Source organism: Bombus bifarius, unplaced genomic scaffold (genome assembly GCF_011952205.1).
Source record: "Bombus bifarius isolate JDL3187 unplaced genomic scaffold, Bbif_JDL3187 scf7180000009145, whole genome shotgun sequence".
In the NCBI taxonomy this organism is placed as follows: Eukaryota; Metazoa; Arthropoda; class Insecta; order Hymenoptera; family Apidae; genus Bombus; species Bombus bifarius.
The window spans coordinates 2,228,471-2,246,733 of NW_022884930.1; the positions used below are offsets into that span (position 1 = coordinate 2,228,471).

Below are 18,263 nucleotides of genomic sequence, written 5' to 3' on the forward strand. Positions count from 1 at the left end.
ACCGACCGTTTGTCCGAGAAATAAGAACACATTCCAGATTTCAGAGACAAATACGAGCGGTTGAATAGAATTAGCATAATCCCGGTCGCTATCTCTCCGAGTTTCTGGCCTCTTTGTTCCGAACTACGTGTCTTCTATTTTAATAAGCGTTTCGTATTAAAATCGTCGCGCATAAACAATACGTTTAATTTGCCAGATCTATTTAATTTGTTAATATCAAAGAAGAGAGTTCAACCGAAGAGAAAGTCGCGTCGTCTTTTAATTACCAAAGATACGAAATACGCGATACACTTTGATAAACGTTCCCTTGTTCTTACTTTTTTCTTTTTTTTGTATATTTTCAGGGTGAGGGGGCATGTTGATGTGCCGGCGGTTGCTGCTGATCGCAGCCGCGATCACGGCCTCGATCGAGGCTGGCTCCGCTAGTTACCACCCTGGAATCTCCTCAGATTACTCTGGATACCCTGGTTTTCCGGTTTATCCAGCTCCGACGTCGTCCGAGACCTCGTCCGGTGCGATCACTACGCCAACGACAAATTTGGAAAATGTTTGCAGGTATAATCGATCGGCCGTCCTTTCTTCGTCGTCGATTGTCAAGTTACATTAGCAGAAAACTTCTTGATTATTCTCTTCTGTTTCAAATTAGACGAGCAGTTAGTATCAGAAGAGAAATGTGACTCTACGGCAACGTTGAAACAAGGTCAACTGCAATACACTTCCCTTTATAACAACTCCGTCACGTTTTATGAGAAACCTTGTATTTTTTAGCAGGCAAATTTAAAATCGTTCGAAACCACAAATGTTTGCGTTGCAGATCGATATTTTCTTACTCTTATTCCCCCGTTACGCTTTCCATTCGTGGCGCTTACGAAAATAGGATTAAATCGTGATTCAAAATCGCGTCGATCGTATTCGGCGATGGTGCGCCATTAAATCGTACGCGTGTCCGCCGTTGAACCAAACCGATATATCTGTCGTATCGAGGCGTATTCGAAAGGATATATTGTAGGTTTTATTTGCATTCCATTTGCAGGCCATCCGAGTACCTATGTGGCACAGGAAACTGCGTTGCCCAGGACAAATACTGCGACGGCGAAAATGACTGCGGCGACAACTCCGACGAGCCGAAATATTGCACCCGTGAGTCCTTTATCCGACCTGTTTCGTTCGATTCCTGACCGCCATTTCGCCCCAGCAATTTTAATTCAATTAAAATTCCTATTTCTCTTCGATACGCGGTTACCAGTACGCCGATGATTAAACGTCGTTTTCAAGAATATACAACCAATCCCGAAACGTATCGATTAAAGAACACACTTTGCGATCGTTTGTTCGCCAAGATGCAACATATTAAGTTCTCGTTGAACCCTTTCGCTGTAGATTCAAAGGATGCGCTGCCACGGATACGTCGCGAGATTGAAACAAAGATTGTCCCACGTGGATTCTGAAGTAGGAAATGTACGATATAACGATTCGTATCTGGTCGTAACAATTAGAAACCTTCGTCATTTATAGTATTCGATGTGCTCGTACAGCGCACCGGCTCCACAGCGATGACGTGAATTCTTCGTTCTATTTATTAATAATAGAACTACCACAACAGTCAAATTGACTGGTTTTGCAATTTTATTTTAAAATTCCTACTTCGCAATGACGATGTGAAAGAATAATATAACGAATTTTATTTTGTTTTTTATGTATTCAAACTGAAAATAATTTCGTATCGAGGCTACTTATATCCACACCAGTCAAATTGACTGGTTTTACAAATTTTTAAAATTCCTACTTCATGTTATATTTTTTCCGCAACGATAACTAAAAGAATAATATAACGAATTTTATTTTGTTTTTTATGTATTCAAACTGAAAATAATTTCGTATCAAGGCTACTTATACCAATACCAGTCAAAACGACTGGTTTTACAAATTTTTAAAATTCCTACTTCATGTTATATTTTTTCCGCAACGATAACTAAAAGAATAATATAACGAATTTTATTTTGTTTTTTATGTATTCAAACTGAAAATAATTTCGTATCAAGGCTACTTATACCAATACCAGTCAAAACGACTGGTTTTACAAATTTTTAAAATTCCTACTTCATGTTATATTTTTTCCGCAACGATAACTAAAAGAATAATATAACGAATTTTATTTTGTTTTTTATGTATTCAAACTGAAAATAATTTCGTATCAAGGCTACTTATACTAATACCAGTCAAAACGACTGGTACTTGTCAAAGTGCAAAAGGGTGTTGCAATCTGTTTATCGAACCCCAATTAACCAGTTCCCTTGTTTTCTACAACGTGTCACACTTTTTGAAAATTTTTTACTGCGTATCATTCGATACGATGATATCAGATATCAGGAAAATTCCGGATCGATCGCTAGATAGCTAGATTCTAACGCTAGAAATACCACACTAGCCAAAATGACTGGTTCTACGATTTTATAAATGTGTCAACCCTCGTTTAGGGATGATGATCGCAGATGAATTAACAATACCAAAAATGTACTGCATAACATGAAATTCCTTCTGTAAGAAAATAATAAATCAACAAATATAAAAATATTCTATTATTACGTATTTTTTAAAGACCAGTCGTTTTCACTGGTTTTGGTAGAAATAGCTTCGTGTTAACTATCGGTAGTTCTAGTGTTAAATCTACCATCCGAAAGGTAACAAAGATTCGCTAATCAAAGTCTGGTTACCTAAAGACAAACTGCATTACGCGTGCAAACCGCAGACTATAAAACATCAGAATCCCAATGTTCGCCTCTGTTGCTTCCCCATTTGATTCGCAATCTCGCGATTCGCGACGTAGTAGCAAATCAGGGTAAAGAGAAAGGGAAGGAAAGAAGCGGTCATTGATCTCGCGAGAATATCGCAGCAGGATTTTTATTTTTCTATCTGGTTTTACAGTGTGCAACAGAACGTTGTACGGTGACGTCGGCCGAACCTACAGGGTGGAAGTTCGCCGACCGAGGGAAGATCGACTGCCATTCTTGTGTCATCTCAATTTCACTGCCGCCGGCTCTGATCTCGGAGATCTAGTTCAGGTGGGATGGAGGAAAAGGAGTTGCGAGCACGCGCGCGCGCGCGCGTCCGGACGAACGAGCGTGCGAGCAGCCAGCATTGAATCCGTAGGAAATAAACGGTCGACTCGTCGCGCGAGTGGAACGAGACTGTCACGAGCCAGACAGTAGTAGGGGACAATAATTTTTTCTCCTAGGGACGTACGGACACAGATAGACGCGTGGACGCGCGCGCGTGGTCGATGTTTTAGCGAAAATAGATCGTCTCTTGAAAATTGTTTTTGTAAGTTTGTTTATTTCTCTGTATGTCCTCTTTAATCGTGTTTCTTCGCTGTTCCTCTTTCCTGTTCTTTCGTGCCTCGCTTCTTTACACGTAGAATTCCCCTTTTTATTTCTGTCCATGGATTTCGCTATATTTGTTTCTTAATAAATCGGATATCGAGTTGATGCAGAAACTCTGCTCGAACCTTTGTCTCTCGGTCCTTTCAATTTAACTCTGTAATGCATTTTTAAAATGCGTTTTTACCTATCCATCGTGCTTTTACGTTAATCGTTTACAAAGATCGAGAATAACAGAATCAATTGGAAGGTTTTCAACTTCTACGGTGACCTAATGGTTTTGCGGTGACGTCTCTGCACGCTTTTCATCCTTTAGTACATACAAAGTTAGTTATGTACGAAATTAATTCTTTATACGATACCACGATAAGCACCATACATAGATAAGAACCGTCAACGAGGAGAAAAATTATCGAGTATTCTCTGGAAATTCGTGATATTACAGTTAACATTCGACACGTTCACCGTGGGTCGATTTTTATCGTTCACGTCGGAAGGATGTCCGGATGGTTACATGACCATTCGGGAAAAGGGTCGACCAGCGACCGGAGGTCAATGGTGCGGAAGCGCATGGGGGTACACCGTGTATTACAGTGAAACTCCTTCCATCAATTTAACTTTGTATTTACTCCGGCTAGCCGAACAGGTAAGCGCAAATTTGCTTCTTTGATAATTATCAGTCGTATGTCGTATGGGAGTAAATAATAAGCACGAAACATAAGCACGAAACATAAGCACCAAATAAAAGTGCGATTTAGCGGCAAGTCACACACGAACCACTAAGGTCCGATAACAGCTAACATATGTACACAAAGGGAAAGCCCCTTAAGCTTCTTACAGACCTTATAGATCTTCGTCCATGTGACATGTTTGTGATTGTTCGGGTTTCGATGATGTTATTAATACGTTCCACTTTGTCCGACGTTTCATTGAATATTTCAGCTCGCTTCTTCGTCTCCTTAGATAAGGAGGTATTAAAATTGATTAGATTTACAATTCCTCGTCCATTCGTCAACGAGACTCGTTTCATCTTATTATACGCAAAAACTAAATTATTTATGATATTATCGTTTCTAATCCATTGGAAAATTCTTTTATTCGATTCTTATAGTAAAGAAGCAGCTCTGTCCTAATTAAACGAAATGGAACGTGCAGGAAACGTCGGACCCAAACGCAACGTCCTAATCGACGCGATTGAGACCCGAAGAATCAGAAATATGTGAAAGTTACAGATCTAAAGATCTTCGTGTACGTTTCTTCTTCTTCTTCAGATATACTTGTATATTGACTGTCAACAGGGTAGTGGCTATAATTTCGACTTCAAATTATCGTACAAGTTCCTGAGACGTAGCGAGGCGCACCTCAGATACGGGAACAGTAGTATGTCCACGTGGCGGGGAGAGCTGGTGAACGGAACGTACTGCGACCGTGTGCTTACCAAGTGCGACACGCGAGCCTGTCGACTTCAATCGCCGAATTACCCGGGCGTTTATCCCAGAAACGTCACTTGCTATTACCGGGTAGAGCAAAATCGGGCGCCACCCGGTCATCGGGCGTTGCTCGCTGTGAGTCAGCGGAACAGTCACAAGATACACATCAAAGACCAGGTCGTCAAGTACGATGGCAGCCAAAGGATATTAAGGTACCGCGTTATCGTACGACGTTTCTTCTTACCGTTTGAATATTTTAACGCGTTGATTGTCACGCTGACTGTCGCTGTGCCCCTTTTTAGATTAGAAAATAATACATTTTTTAGGATAACTGAAAAGATATACATTTCATGGAGTAACAAATTGTCAACAATGTGAATGATTTAGATAATATTTTCAGAGAGGAGAGACACAGATACGGTATAATATTTTATAAAAATTAAACGTTACGACGTACTATATTTCAATCTGTCGCGATCCTCGCAAATACTGCCAGAATGCGAGTAATATAAAATTCTTATTATTTTACAAATGAAATTACCGCGTGGCAGTAAGTCGATCGATAGAGCTTTTCAATTACTTTGTAATACAAATTTTTGGACAGAGTTGAAAAAATTCCATTTCTGAAAGATCGATTAATGAAACGTGTTGAATTATTTTGTAATATAGAGTTTGGGATCAATGCAACGTGGTGCAAGACTACTTGACGGTGTACGACGGAGGTTCGACCTCCGACAAGGTGCTGGTTAGACTTTGTGGAGGTGACGCGGTGCCAGACATAGTTAGTAGCCATAACACGATGCTTTTGGAGTTCCACACGTCTCCGTACGACAATCCCTTTCATCCCGTTCCTTTGTCGTTCTTGCCCGGCTTCGAGCTCGAGGTTCAGGTAATTCCCAACAGGCTCCTAATTATACTTTTGCCAGTAACGAAATCTTTACCTAGTCAATCACATCGATGGTTCAAAGGTGCTGTTCGTCGACGAGAAATCCCGGAGTTTTGTTAAGGAGAACAACAACTGCGACTTTTATATACCCAGCGACGAAAGCTCTTCGGGAGTCTTAGAAAATCCGAAACATTCTCTGCCACCGAACACGACTTGTCGCTACCACTTCCAGGGCAAGCCGAACGAGATCGTTTGGCTGTCTTTTGTCAAGTACTATGCTGCCAGCGCCGATGCCGCCGCGAGCATCGACGTCGCTTCCGATTGCAACGCGAAGCTGCTCATTTGGGACGGCGATCGCACGCTAAATAAATTAATTCCTATGCGTAAGGTGTGATACTCATCTTTCTTTTTGTAGTTAGCCTTCTTTAAGCTTTTACGGTTGGCATATTTTTCTGGTGGCAGTTTGATCAGGAAGCAATCAATATTTGTCCGACTTTAAAGAGAAATTTTAAATGCCGCCACTATGACAGCATCGAATGGCAAGAGTTTAACTTTCACGTCGAAAGAATTTCTAAATTAATTTTCATTTACAGAATATCACTTTGATGGGTCAGTTTTGTAAGGATGATACCCCGCGTCTCTGCGACCATAGCCTGCTACGGAACGGAAGTCGTCATGCGAGGCCTTGTAGCCTCGCGGAGAGCTACGTTTCCAGCGGCAGAGATCTCACCTTGGAGCACATATTACGTCAAGGAAGTGCACTTTATCCGATAAGTTTTGTACTGCGTTACGAGTTCGTGCACGAGGCGGTCTCCTGTAACCATGTGTTCGGTTTCGCGTCCACTTCATCCACGTCTTCCACGTCTTCTTCATCCTCTTCTTCATCGTCCTCCACGTCGTTACTGTCGTCGCTCGCCAAGGCGGGGAAATTCGCGTCGCCGAAAAGTGTATTCTTTTACGGTCGCGGTGGTGCGCAGAACGTTAGCTGTGTGTATCGTTTCGAGACCGAGCCGGATCACAGGATAGAACTGTCCATAAGTAGAGCCTCGTTCGGAGATAAAGGATGTTCCTCGTACGTAGACCCGTTAGTCAATCGCTGGACTTGCGATCGACGCATAGGCGACTCCACCAAGTTTGGCACGGCTGAGTTGATCGTTGCCGAGTACCCTTGGCAGGGAGTGGAACTGGTACGATTCTCATAACATTAATATATGCTTAGAAATGTAACGTGAGATATACAAATCTCGCTAATGATAACATTGTTCGTAAATATTCAGGTTCGCGATTGCCTGTGCTCGAACGTCAGCGATAGGATCGTTCTGAGAACACTGACATCCAACGTGATCGAAGTCCGGTTTACCGTGACCTTAATGAACGTCACGCAAGATTATAGAGATTTCTATTTCGAAGGGGAGTACCGTTTCGTCGCTTTGGGCGCAGAGTCGAGCGAACAAGGCTGCTCGACGAAGCTCGAAGAGCGACGATTACGCGGAACCAGCGGTGAAATTTCCCTCAGAAGTCCCCTGCCGCGAGTGATTCCCGGTGTCGCCGCCGTCGAAGAGATCCTAACCAATACGGAGGATCTGACTGCCACTCAATGTGTGAACGAGCCCTGGCTGATAGAGCCTGAAGATGCACGGATCAATTATTTGTATTTAAGGACGGCGGGATATAGTATCACGTTGGATAACGTCGAGGAATGTACAACGTTGAACAGAATCGTCGTCTACTCGGCGGCCAATACGAAAGATCGTAGCGTAATATGTCCCGAGGGCGGCGTTGACACTGCCAGAACGGTGGATTTCTTCTCCGGTGGTTGGAACTATAGCGCTATTAATACTACCGTGGCCATGATGCAACATTCCAGGAGCTTCGTTGTCGAGTTCCTCCAGAGAGAACCTGGTTTCTATGCCGTTACTTGGATGGCCATTTCGAAAAGGTCTTCTAGTTCTAGCGTCGGGCCCAATGTATTCTCTATAATGCCACACGAGGATTGTCCTTATCGGTAACGATAATTTTTTCTACATTATTCCGATAACTTGTAGGCTGATATGAAAGTAAAACAATGGGATCATATCTACCGTGTATTTCTATTTTGTAGATGCCCGGAAATTCAGGCGTGTATAAGTTCTGTGCTATGGTGCGATGGGATCCGTCACTGCCCTTCCGGTTTCGACGAGGAGGAGACCAACTGTTCGTACCGTTTCGGCGTAACATTGCTCTACGTGGCCGTAGGTGCCGGCGCCCTAGGTATATTTCTTATCCTACTGCTTGCCACCGGTTGCCTCAAATATTGCCTCTATCGACACAAAGCTCGCAAGAAAAAAAAGAACGTTGTCCTGAACGTGAACCATCTCCACGTGAATCACACGCATCATAATAACGGTCTGACCGGAAGTCGCCTGAGCGGTCGCTATAATCTCGCCACGCCGCAAGAGATGTATCTGGAAAATTACGGGAAAGACAGTATTTGTTGACAATACGCCATTGCCAATATCGAGACCACCGTGTGAATATTACAGGATTTTTAAAATACGCCTACCTCGCTGGCCTCTTTGATCCCCCTCACCTCCCGCGAAGAGAATGGAAGCAAACGACGGAATAGTCGATCGAACCCATCTCACAGCGCGTACGGCGCAACAAAAAAAAAAAATATATATATATATATACGCAATAATCGTATTAAACTCTCGTAGACCAATTCGAAGGCATTTAACGAAGGAGCGGATTCCGGATTGTTTCGAAGCCTCGACCACGATCCACGCTTTGTCTCCAAAGAATCGATATTTTTAATTTTAAACCCAAGCAAGAGAAGCGTCTCTTTTCCCGGCGCTATTTAAGTTTCAAATTCGCACCGAATTGGGATATTATAAAACTCCGAATTTTAAAACGTTCTAGAGAACGGACAAAGGGTGAATCGAATCGATGAGAAGCGTTTGCGCTGCTCGAACAATTCGCGTATATGGTTTTCACGGTAAAACCGCCGTATCACAGTAGCACTAGGAACACACGTTTTTAGGATAAAGCAATGTGTGACGACGAGAAGAAGGAAATGAAGCATACAGAGCGCGAAAGATTATAACTAGAAAGAAAATAAAGAGAAAGACAAAGACGCGCACGGCTGATGCGTACGAATATATGCTTTTAAAGTGAAGTAGGATTCTGTAATTTGCATTGAGAGCGAGCGAGCGAGCGAGCGAGCGAAAGAGAGAAAGAAAGAAAGAGAGAGAGAGAGAGAGAGAGAGAGAAAGAGAAAATTTTTATTACGGTCGGTTGCCGGGAAACGAGTGTTACAAACGTCCACGACGAGAAACGACGCAGAACAGAATTGGCGGGAAAAAGAGGGAACTGACAAAATAGCGGCCAATATAAAATCCCTTTGAACGACTTCGATATAAATCGCATGTGAACATCGGGAGAAAAAAAGGAAACGAAACTACTGTGATTTATCGAAAAAAAAAATTAACCCTTTAGATGCCGTATAATATTATATCGGAGATACTCACTAGGCCGCGATTAAAAAATCTCAATAATAAGGAAGTTCAAACTAGAGCGCGAATACACACGCTCTTTGTATAGGCGGCACCACGCGCTTATGGCATTTAAAAGGTTAAGAAAGAAATGAAAGAACCTTGATTTTATACTTTACGAGAAACATATACAAAAGGAAAAGTCCGAAAAAAAAGAGAAAAGAAAAAAATAAATCAATGAAAGATTATTTCGACCGATATTTCTCACTTTTAAAACCGGTTTTATTCTATAATTTTATAAATTGTCGTGTCTGAACGACGATATTCATATGCAATTTATTCTAAGGAATTATACGACCAAGATCAACCAAACGCGTTATCATCGACCCTCTGGATCCATCTTATTATCAAATCGATGTCATCTGCGTCGATCCGTCAATAAACTCCATCGTTTTTTGTAAGAAACATGCAGCCATCACGACTACTAACGCGAGAGCGTAGCGACGTCTTCTATAACTGCCATTTTAGGATTTAGTTCGTGATCAATGGAAAATCCCGGCGGGCGTACAGAAAATCCGGTTGTCGATACTCTATGCTCCCGCGTTAACCGCGATCCTAACCTATCCAGATTTCATAAGTACGTTAACAAAGATGGTATAACATATAGTTAAAAATCACACATGTAACCTAGGTTTGATATCAATGCGCGAGGCTTGACTGGGACGTAGAGATTGGTGTATAGTTGATTATCGTTTAAACGAGTGCGAAGGCGAGAGAAGTGGGCAACATAAAATTGACAACGCATACATTGTAACTCTATTACGAAAGTGTTAACTAATTAAAAAAGCCATCGTTTCACGTACGCACACACCGCCACACGTACGAGAGGGAATACATTACTTACATACATACCACATACACACACGTATGGTAAAAGCGCGTATAACTTACGTCTGTATGCTGTGATAGAAGTAAGCGTATCAACAATCGGAAATAAATTTCTCGCGTAAACTTGGTCTGAATTGCATTCTACCTTTTCAACTGTACAATTAAAATACTGTCCGTTTCTCTTCTCCTGTCAATCCAATCGCATTTCCTGTTGATATATAAAACGTGATACTCATCGTTTCAGCAAATAAAAGTTACGACGTACCTTAGAAAAGAAATACGACTTTTTCATGAAAAGACTTCTGTGGAATGAAATGTTTTCTTCAAAAAGCGCCGATTTTATTATTTAAATCCCTCTCTCGGCCGACCTTCGAAGTAACGAGCGTATCCACTTACATATATCCTCGTCAGTTTTATTTGTTCTGTTCTAATATTCAAGCGGTTTTTAAAAGGACGTGCTTTTGAAAACCGATTTCGGTCAGCTATAAATATCGCTGTCTAAATGAAATATTCATTTGTCGGTCAGTGGAACGTATCTCGGCAATAATTTACCTATTTGAGTTGTTTTTTTTCAAAGTACCCTCTGAGATCATGGATGCAGATTCTTTCTGCAGTTCTATCTTACTCCAAAATCTCGAGGTCTTTTCGTTCTTATAGACTCTTTCATTTCTTAAGATCTTAGAATTAGAGTTTCAAGTGAAGTGCCCTCATCTTAGCAAAAGACCTCATGAATCAGTCTGTAAAGTTTTCACATGCGTCATACTTACCATCAGTCGATGCTTGTTATTCAGGTAGCATGCTTGAAATTTCGATAAAGTGCGCGTTATTCGAGTAAAGAATATGTATGTGTTAAATTCTAAGTATGACACTGTTCCTTCGGTGAACAATATGCTAGAAGCTCATGAAAATACAACAGGAAGCAACGCTAGAATTCCAAAGGACGATAAATATTCCAAGTCCGCCATTTAATCATTCAAATAGAATATGGATGCGTGGAATCCAGTGGTCACCGAGAGACGTCCATTCTCGCTCCATCCATATTCTACTCGTAATTCAGGTTCATCAATCTGATCCGTTGTATTTCGCAAATCTGCTTTGTCTTTAGAGTTCCGTTGATTTCAGACAAACAATATAGTCTTCGCTTTATTCATTAACGCTAAGCAATTCATAACAAATTAATCGATTTTTCTATCTTATTTGCTTTTCATTTTAATCGAATATATAAAATAATCGTGGTACGAATGAACTTTCGGACGTTCGCGGGGAGACGCGATCTCGAAAAAGCATGCCAACGGGAGTCGTAAATTCCCGTTACGATTTGACTAATCGACGCTATGAATCGTTCGATCCCCTATTTCTTGTGGGATAATAAAGGTGGTTGAGTTGAATAATATAACGCTGCTATTAACAGGTTACTATATATTTGAATGATCCAATAACTTCAGCGTTATACAAGATTGAGTATTTGAAATGACAACTCCGAATGAGTACGAACTGAGACTCCTTTCGTGTTGACGACGATGATGAGATATCTTATGTTGATTGACTGTTTTCGACTTGTAGATTCTTGCTGTTCCTTGCACTGCCCTCTGGCTCGAGTTGATAGACTCGCTGATGAGATTTGACTGTTACTTGACTGTTCTGTTGATGTAGACTAGATATAAACTAGAGCGCAAGGAGAAGAAGTAGAGTTGACCCTGCTGATGTCGTAGAAGAAATAGTTGACTCTCCTGACCATTTCACGCGACGTAACAACGAACGAAACTAATTTATTTGAAAGAAAAAAAGACATAAAGTATTAGAATATTTTGGTTGTTTATATTTTGCACTGTACAATAGTTAAATATCCTGATTATATATAAATATAGTCTCTAGGACCTTAATTCAATACATTATTATTAGGTATAATTCAGGTACGTTGCATGGTCAATATGAAAAAATTTATTAATAAACATTTGTAATTTACAACAATGTTGATCCGATGTCAAACCATATTCCATCAGTAATGATAAAATTTGTTGAAAGACATTTATGTTTGCTAAGTTGACTCGAACATTCCGACGCTTAAGAGTAAATTTCTTCGCGAAAAATGTAGTGCTAGTACAGGAGTGTTTTTTGTCGCGAACGTTCGAAGGAGATATGATTCCGTATTCGTTTTTACATCCGGATTATGCGAAACATTCACATCCTCCAAACTCATTTCTTCGGCGAGTTTCGTAAAATCCCACAATTTGATCGTACAATCTAACGATCCTAAACAAATAATACAAACTATAACTTACTTCTATTTGCTTCATGGTTGTCAAAAAGAAAATGTAAGTAAGGAATATGACCAACCTGAGACTAGTATATTCCCATCTCTACTGAATGATAAGCAATGAATAGTACCAGAATGACTCGATAAGGCAGCGACAAGATGACCATGTGCTAAATCCCAAACTAAAACACGGTGATCAGCACCGGCTGAAGCCAGAAATCGCCCTTCTGCGGAAAAAGCAAGGGAGTAAATCGGAGCTTTGTGTCCTGTCATTAACCTGACTTGGCTGCCGTTTACGCAGTCCCATAATCTTACTGTCATGTCGCTGGAACCGGTTGCTACGTAGTTTGAATTTGGATGGAACTGCACTACCTAAAACAAAATTAATTTGTCATTTTGATTCACGTTTAGCATTTGAAGTTATACGAATATAAACCTACATCTATGTCTGAGTAGTGACCGGCAAATATTCGAAGTGGTTGATGAGAATCAGTTGCCCAGAGTCTAGCAGTTTTGTCGTGAGAGGAAGTTGCGAAATAATAACCATGAGGCGAAAATCTTACACACCACACTGGGAATAAGTGTCCTTTGTAGCATACTACACACGTCCATGTATGCAGAGACCACAGCCTCACTGCAATATAATATAAGTATAATACAATAGTTATTAAGTGTAATTAACACATCATTTTAAAACGCACCTGTACTGTCTTCTGATGACGAAAGAAGGAGATTTCTGTCTGGACTAAATGATAGACTGTATACAGGACCATTATGCCCGAATAACGATCTCGATGTTTCTGCTGTACGATCGTCCATCATTCTTACTAGTACGTCGTCTGTATCATAATATCAACGCGTTAGTAATATAAATTATCCACGTTTATCGTATTCCAAATATCATAACTTCATTGAATGAGAAAAGATATTACCTGCTTCTCTATCTATGTCCTGTAATTGTTCCCCTGTCTTCATCAGTCTTAATTTTTGTGGAACCAGACTCCAGACCTTTATACAAGAGTCACCAAATCCGATGGCCAGCAAACTCGAATCTTCTGCTACTTCAGCTGCTGTCACACTAAATCTCGTATTACATATATGTTACCATTTCTTTGTATAGAATCAATATGTGCGTAAATTTACCTGTTTACTGCATTCAATAGCGTGTAAAAGCATATAGATGGCAAAGTATCAGGACCAAGTACAACGCGTTTCGATGCTTCCCTCAACGCTTTTCCTTTTTCTAATTTATCCGCGTCTTTCCTATATTTATGATCAGATTGTGTTATTTCTTATATTAGAATACAAGAAACAAATTTATGAATAAAGCTCCATACAAGTTGGGCAAAGGCATTCTACCAACAGGAGGTGCATTTGGGTCCGATTTAGTTTTCTTAGAAAATAATGGATCCTTTTTAGCTTTCTTCTTCTTTGGTTTATCCCCATCAACACCACCCGTATCATCCTCTTCTTCTTCGGTTGGTGGCATACATTGAATGTCTGGCTCCTTCAAAAGTCCATAATATACTTTCGCCTTATTGTCTGAATTAAAAGTTATAGTTTAAATAAAAAGCATATTTTTATAAAAGTTTTGGCATTTAATTTGGATAAATTACCTTGTCTTGTTGCTTCACCAACCATTGCACCTGATGTGGCATCAATTTGCTGTTTATTCCTAGCTACTCCTTCGTACATATCAAAATAAAGATGCTCTTGTATAATATTTAACAACACGCAGTGCTTCTTCTCTTGCAAATGTCTTTTTAATATAGAGAGTGTATCCCTCGACATTCTGATTATGAACTGATTAGATCTGTAGAAAATTTGACAGATTATTTATATCATAAAATTATATATTATACATATAATCATTAAAATTTATTAATATATACTTGAAAGTGTCGGTTAATTCATTTCCAGCCATTTGTTCACGTTTTGTGACATTGGACAATCTTTTTAAGTCATTTTGATAATATTCCTCTAAATTTCCACCAAATCTTTCCAGTAATTGCTTTGCTTCTTCAGAATGATTATTGTAAACCAATTCGAGATACATATGTACCAAAACTGGATATAGAATTGTGCCTAATTCATGCTGTCATTGTTCAACAAGGACAAATATATTATTTCTATTAGTTTGTAAAGTTTATTACGCATTTTTTAATTTAAATAATCTACCTTATATATATCTAAAGATCCTTCTACAAATTTTTTTAGTTCGCTATATGCTTTCTCATATAAAGCAGGGTCTCCCTCGCTTTTGTAGGCAGAAAGAACACTGTTCACTTCAGAATCAGTTTGTTGAGCTTCGTCCGGAGAAATGTCTATCAGATTTGCTTCTTTTTTAAATAATTCCTCTGTTCCCTGTAAGAATAATATTTATAAAGTTATAATGCATGCTTGCATATTACATATATATTTTTCGTATAAAAATATCAAACTGTACAAGAGTTGCTTAAATAAAGATTTAATGTTTATATGAATGTTTAAGGTTAGAACAGTTTAAATGACGAAATTATTTGCCAAATACCTTCAAATTATATTTTCTAAGTAGCTGCAGAACTGCCAGCATAGTACTTTTATCATTATCCATTTTTATCCGAATTTTTATGTCAATAAATTAAAATACTTGTTAACGAACAAATTATTCAGAGAACGAACATCCACTATACTATTCGTACGCGCATGTAGGCGCGTATGAACACTAGTCATATAGTGTATAGCCATAAAACCATGAACGAACTACGGCCACGGATAAATTAAGAGATAGATATGTAGTTAGATATGCAAGACATGATATGACAAGATAATGCCGTACGTCCTAAAGTACCGATTGTGGAACAAATCAGACAATTTTAAAGCGGTGGATTTCAAAGTAATATATCTATTTACAGGTACATATGTATACACATGTGCAATCACAGACGAGCTACGGAATAGAACGGATATGGAATTATGTTATCGTGTTGCATATTTTGACCACGGTTCCATATATAGATCTGACAACTCCGGTGGTGGGGACAGGGCTCTTAGTGATTGGTTAATTTGTCCGCGGTAAAGCGGTTCATTCGAAAAGTTAGGATTCTGGTTGCCTCTGTATCTTCCTCTCTGTCCTTGTTACGATTACACACTTGACTCACGGCGAATCTGAATTATATATGAACTTGTTTTAAATAAATGGTAAAAAATGACGAAAAGTAGTTAAGTTCAGTCGTTGAGTAAGCTCAGGGATCTAATTTATATCTTTCATTTTCAATGCTACCATCGAAAGATGGCGTTAAATATACAATCCTAACTTTTCGATCGCAACGTTTTATAGTGGCCGATTTGTAAAGCACAACTCCCGACATTAACGTAGAATCAATGTTTGCTTCGTAACTTGGTATTCTTGAAACCACGATAGCTCCTATTGAATTTAATTCTAGTAATCAGAGGCGAAATTATAGTCACTGTTCGTCGATGATGCTTGCTTTAATAGTCTTTTATTTCTATCTTTTTATACGTACATTTTTCAATAATTGTTTTCGGTATTAAAGTTAGTGCTCAGGAGATAATTTATTTAATGTATTTGTTTTAATTCATAGATTTTTAACGTGTATACGAAAGTTTCAGTTTTTAAAGTTATTAAAATTTGTTGGAATTTCAATTTTTATTATTATTGAAATAAATGACCGAAAGTTTGTGCTAAAATTTTGAAACAATAACCTTCTCCATTAGTTGATAAAGTAGAAATCTGGATCTAAATGTACGCACTTCTTCCATGGTGTTACCAGAATAGACGGTTTTAAATTAATACACTTACATTAAAGATACATATATAAAGCCTTCATTTTCAAAAAATGTATATAATATGGAGTTTTAGTTTTGTTGTACTTTATATTCTATGTTTATTACGTAATATAAGTAATGTCAGAGACAATTATTCTACTATTTTCAACGGAGATTTTTTATGCATATGTTGCTACAAGCCACTAGGGACTTTTGGTGTATAAAAGTTGTTAGCTTAAAGCGGCAAATGGGATCGCGAACTGAGAAGTGAGAGTTATGTTCGAGGTTTTTCGTTTGTGATATTTGAAAAATTGTATTTCAAGACGTTTCAAAGTAATGATCATTGCGCAACAACTTCGTGTAATTCATGAATTATTCTTTAGAAAAACATTCTACAAATGACACTTATGAAGTACGTCAGAAGGTCTAGTTCCATCACGTGTAATCGCGGTATGTAACATTTAATATACTACAGGACACAATTCAATTGTACGATATATTCTGTAATAATTAATTTTTTCTTTTGTGAAACGTTAATATATTTACAAGATATTCAAGATAAAACAACACACGTAGAGTTTTGGTTTTGTAATATATTTTTCTATTTATTTATAAAACAGCGAAAATACACAGTGACACTTTTTTCCATTCCTTTTTCTCGTATATTAACTGCGTGTGGATTACTCAATTAATAATACCTTCAATTAACACGATCAGTAATACCGGGTAAATTTCTTTTCATCGTTTATCCTGGCAAAAATGAATATGATTATTTTACATGATATAATCGACGAATGATCAGGATCTAACGTAATGGCAGTCAAATGCTTTTTTAATTAATACTCTGTTAATCGTTTCGACTGATAAATCGAATGTGTTATTTAACGTATAACGATCACGATAAAAGCTCTTATTGGCATTTCATTGGTTTAGAATATTTTACATATTTCTGTTAATCTTTCGTTTCATAACATGGTAAAATAATTTAATACAGAAATATCATCTATGATGGCTTTCGTCAAATACAATTTCACGATTCCATGGTAGTCGTAAACATTTTTACGAAACATTCATTTTCATAAATTCGCTACATATTAGTTCTATCGAGATACAACGTTTTAGCATTTAACTTGTTCGTTATCGAAATAAACTTTTTACGTCGTTTTACCGACATTAATAATATCAAAGTATAAATAAATATACATACGTATACATATACAAATAGACATTAGGAAAACATTTCCTTCGTAAATCAAAAAACGAAGAATTATCTCACGATAAATTTCTCCGTTCAAAGTATAATTTTTATGTTCGTGTTATTAATCCGTAGGATTCTCTTTCGCAAGCGACGAACTCTCGAGAAAAAGAAAGAGGACAATGGTTTTTCTTCTCCGTCGCACTGCGTACGATCGTTCGAATAGATTTTTGAAATTTCTCATGGTTTTTCACGCAATGAAAAGGCCATGAACGTTTCTCGAATCGGTAAGTGTTTTACGTTCGTACAAGGTAAAACGAGAGTATAGTCATCGATTTCGAAATATTCGTGATTTCTTGGTCGGATGAAAGGTACGATAAAGGAAAGAAATCTACACGAATCAACGCGTATTACGTGATAGAAAATCGTCAAACCTTGTGCTTCTTCATTTTTCTTCGCCGATAAAAATTTGATCGCTCGACAACGACGATACGAATAAAGCGTTGAAAAGTAATAGCATGGACGTGTGCCGTTTACGATATACAATTTGAAATTAGCAGCGAAACGAAACGAAGCCTCAGCTGGAACAGGAATAACAAGTCAATAAGTAATCCTTTGCTATCGAAATGTTCGTCGGGGTATCCGCAGGCTTAGGCGAGTACATTCCGTAAATGCAATTCCATACGTGAAACACCGATTTAAACGCCTGTATTTAGTACGAAATAATCTATCTCTATAGCCGTTTTAATTCGCATTTATACACAGATATATACAATATGGATTACAGTAACATACGACGTTGATACAATTGGTCGCGTGTCTGTGTGAACGCGCCTGCTAATTCTGATCCAGTGTTCGAACGTACGTCTGGCTCAAACGATACACGATTTAATATAGAAAATGAAAATACTATTTTTCGACTTCAAGGAAACACTCGGTCCGTACGAACCGACGTCCAGCAGCTCGTCCACACGATTCAACGATATGACTTT

The 18,263-nt window shown here is 38.7% G+C and overlaps 2 protein-coding genes and 1 long non-coding RNA gene across 3 annotated transcripts in view; 1 reads left to right on the forward strand and 2 right to left on the reverse strand.

The window, feature by feature from the left end:
* The window catches only part of LOC117213953, a 46,495-nt gene extending 38,150 nt beyond the window's left edge, over nucleotides 1–8,345 (forward strand). The window contains exons 2-11 of the mRNA XM_033459702.1: nucleotides 345–555; nucleotides 1,034–1,140; nucleotides 2,926–3,062; nucleotides 3,823–4,023; nucleotides 4,676–5,019; nucleotides 5,477–5,696; nucleotides 5,776–6,081; nucleotides 6,287–6,880; nucleotides 6,971–7,698; nucleotides 7,795–8,345. Coding sequence (XP_033315593.1) covers nucleotides 356–555; nucleotides 1,034–1,140; nucleotides 2,926–3,062; nucleotides 3,823–4,023; nucleotides 4,676–5,019; nucleotides 5,477–5,696; nucleotides 5,776–6,081; nucleotides 6,287–6,880; nucleotides 6,971–7,698; nucleotides 7,795–8,170 — 3,213 coding nt within the window. The 5' untranslated portion in view covers nucleotides 345–355 and the 3' untranslated portion in view covers nucleotides 8,171–8,345. The remainder of the gene's footprint in view (nucleotides 1–344; nucleotides 556–1,033; nucleotides 1,141–2,925; nucleotides 3,063–3,822; nucleotides 4,024–4,675; nucleotides 5,020–5,476; nucleotides 5,697–5,775; nucleotides 6,082–6,286; nucleotides 6,881–6,970; nucleotides 7,699–7,794) is intronic.
* On the reverse strand, nucleotides 8,002–10,563 carry LOC117213954. Its single transcript, XR_004488753.1, has 3 exons — nucleotides 10,317–10,563; nucleotides 8,236–10,259; nucleotides 8,002–8,137 (listed from the first exon to the last, which is right to left on the reverse strand). It is a non-coding gene; the product is annotated as an uncharacterized LOC117213954 (long non-coding RNA).
* Nucleotides 10,564–11,976: 1,413 nt separating this feature from the next.
* On the reverse strand, nucleotides 11,977–14,998 carry LOC117213978 (transcription initiation factor TFIID subunit 5). The gene is made up of 11 exons (XM_033459728.1): nucleotides 14,839–14,998; nucleotides 14,487–14,672; nucleotides 14,201–14,403; nucleotides 13,925–14,121; nucleotides 13,646–13,850; nucleotides 13,452–13,571; nucleotides 13,241–13,386; nucleotides 13,010–13,147; nucleotides 12,749–12,942; nucleotides 12,389–12,680; nucleotides 11,977–12,304 (listed from the first exon to the last, which is right to left on the reverse strand). Exons 1-11 carry the CDS (start codon nucleotides 14,899–14,901, stop codon nucleotides 12,090–12,092), a joined length of 1,959 nt encoding a protein of 652 aa, XP_033315619.1. The 5' UTR covers nucleotides 14,902–14,998; the 3' UTR covers nucleotides 11,977–12,089.
* Between the last annotated feature and the right edge of the window lie 3,265 nt (nucleotides 14,999–18,263).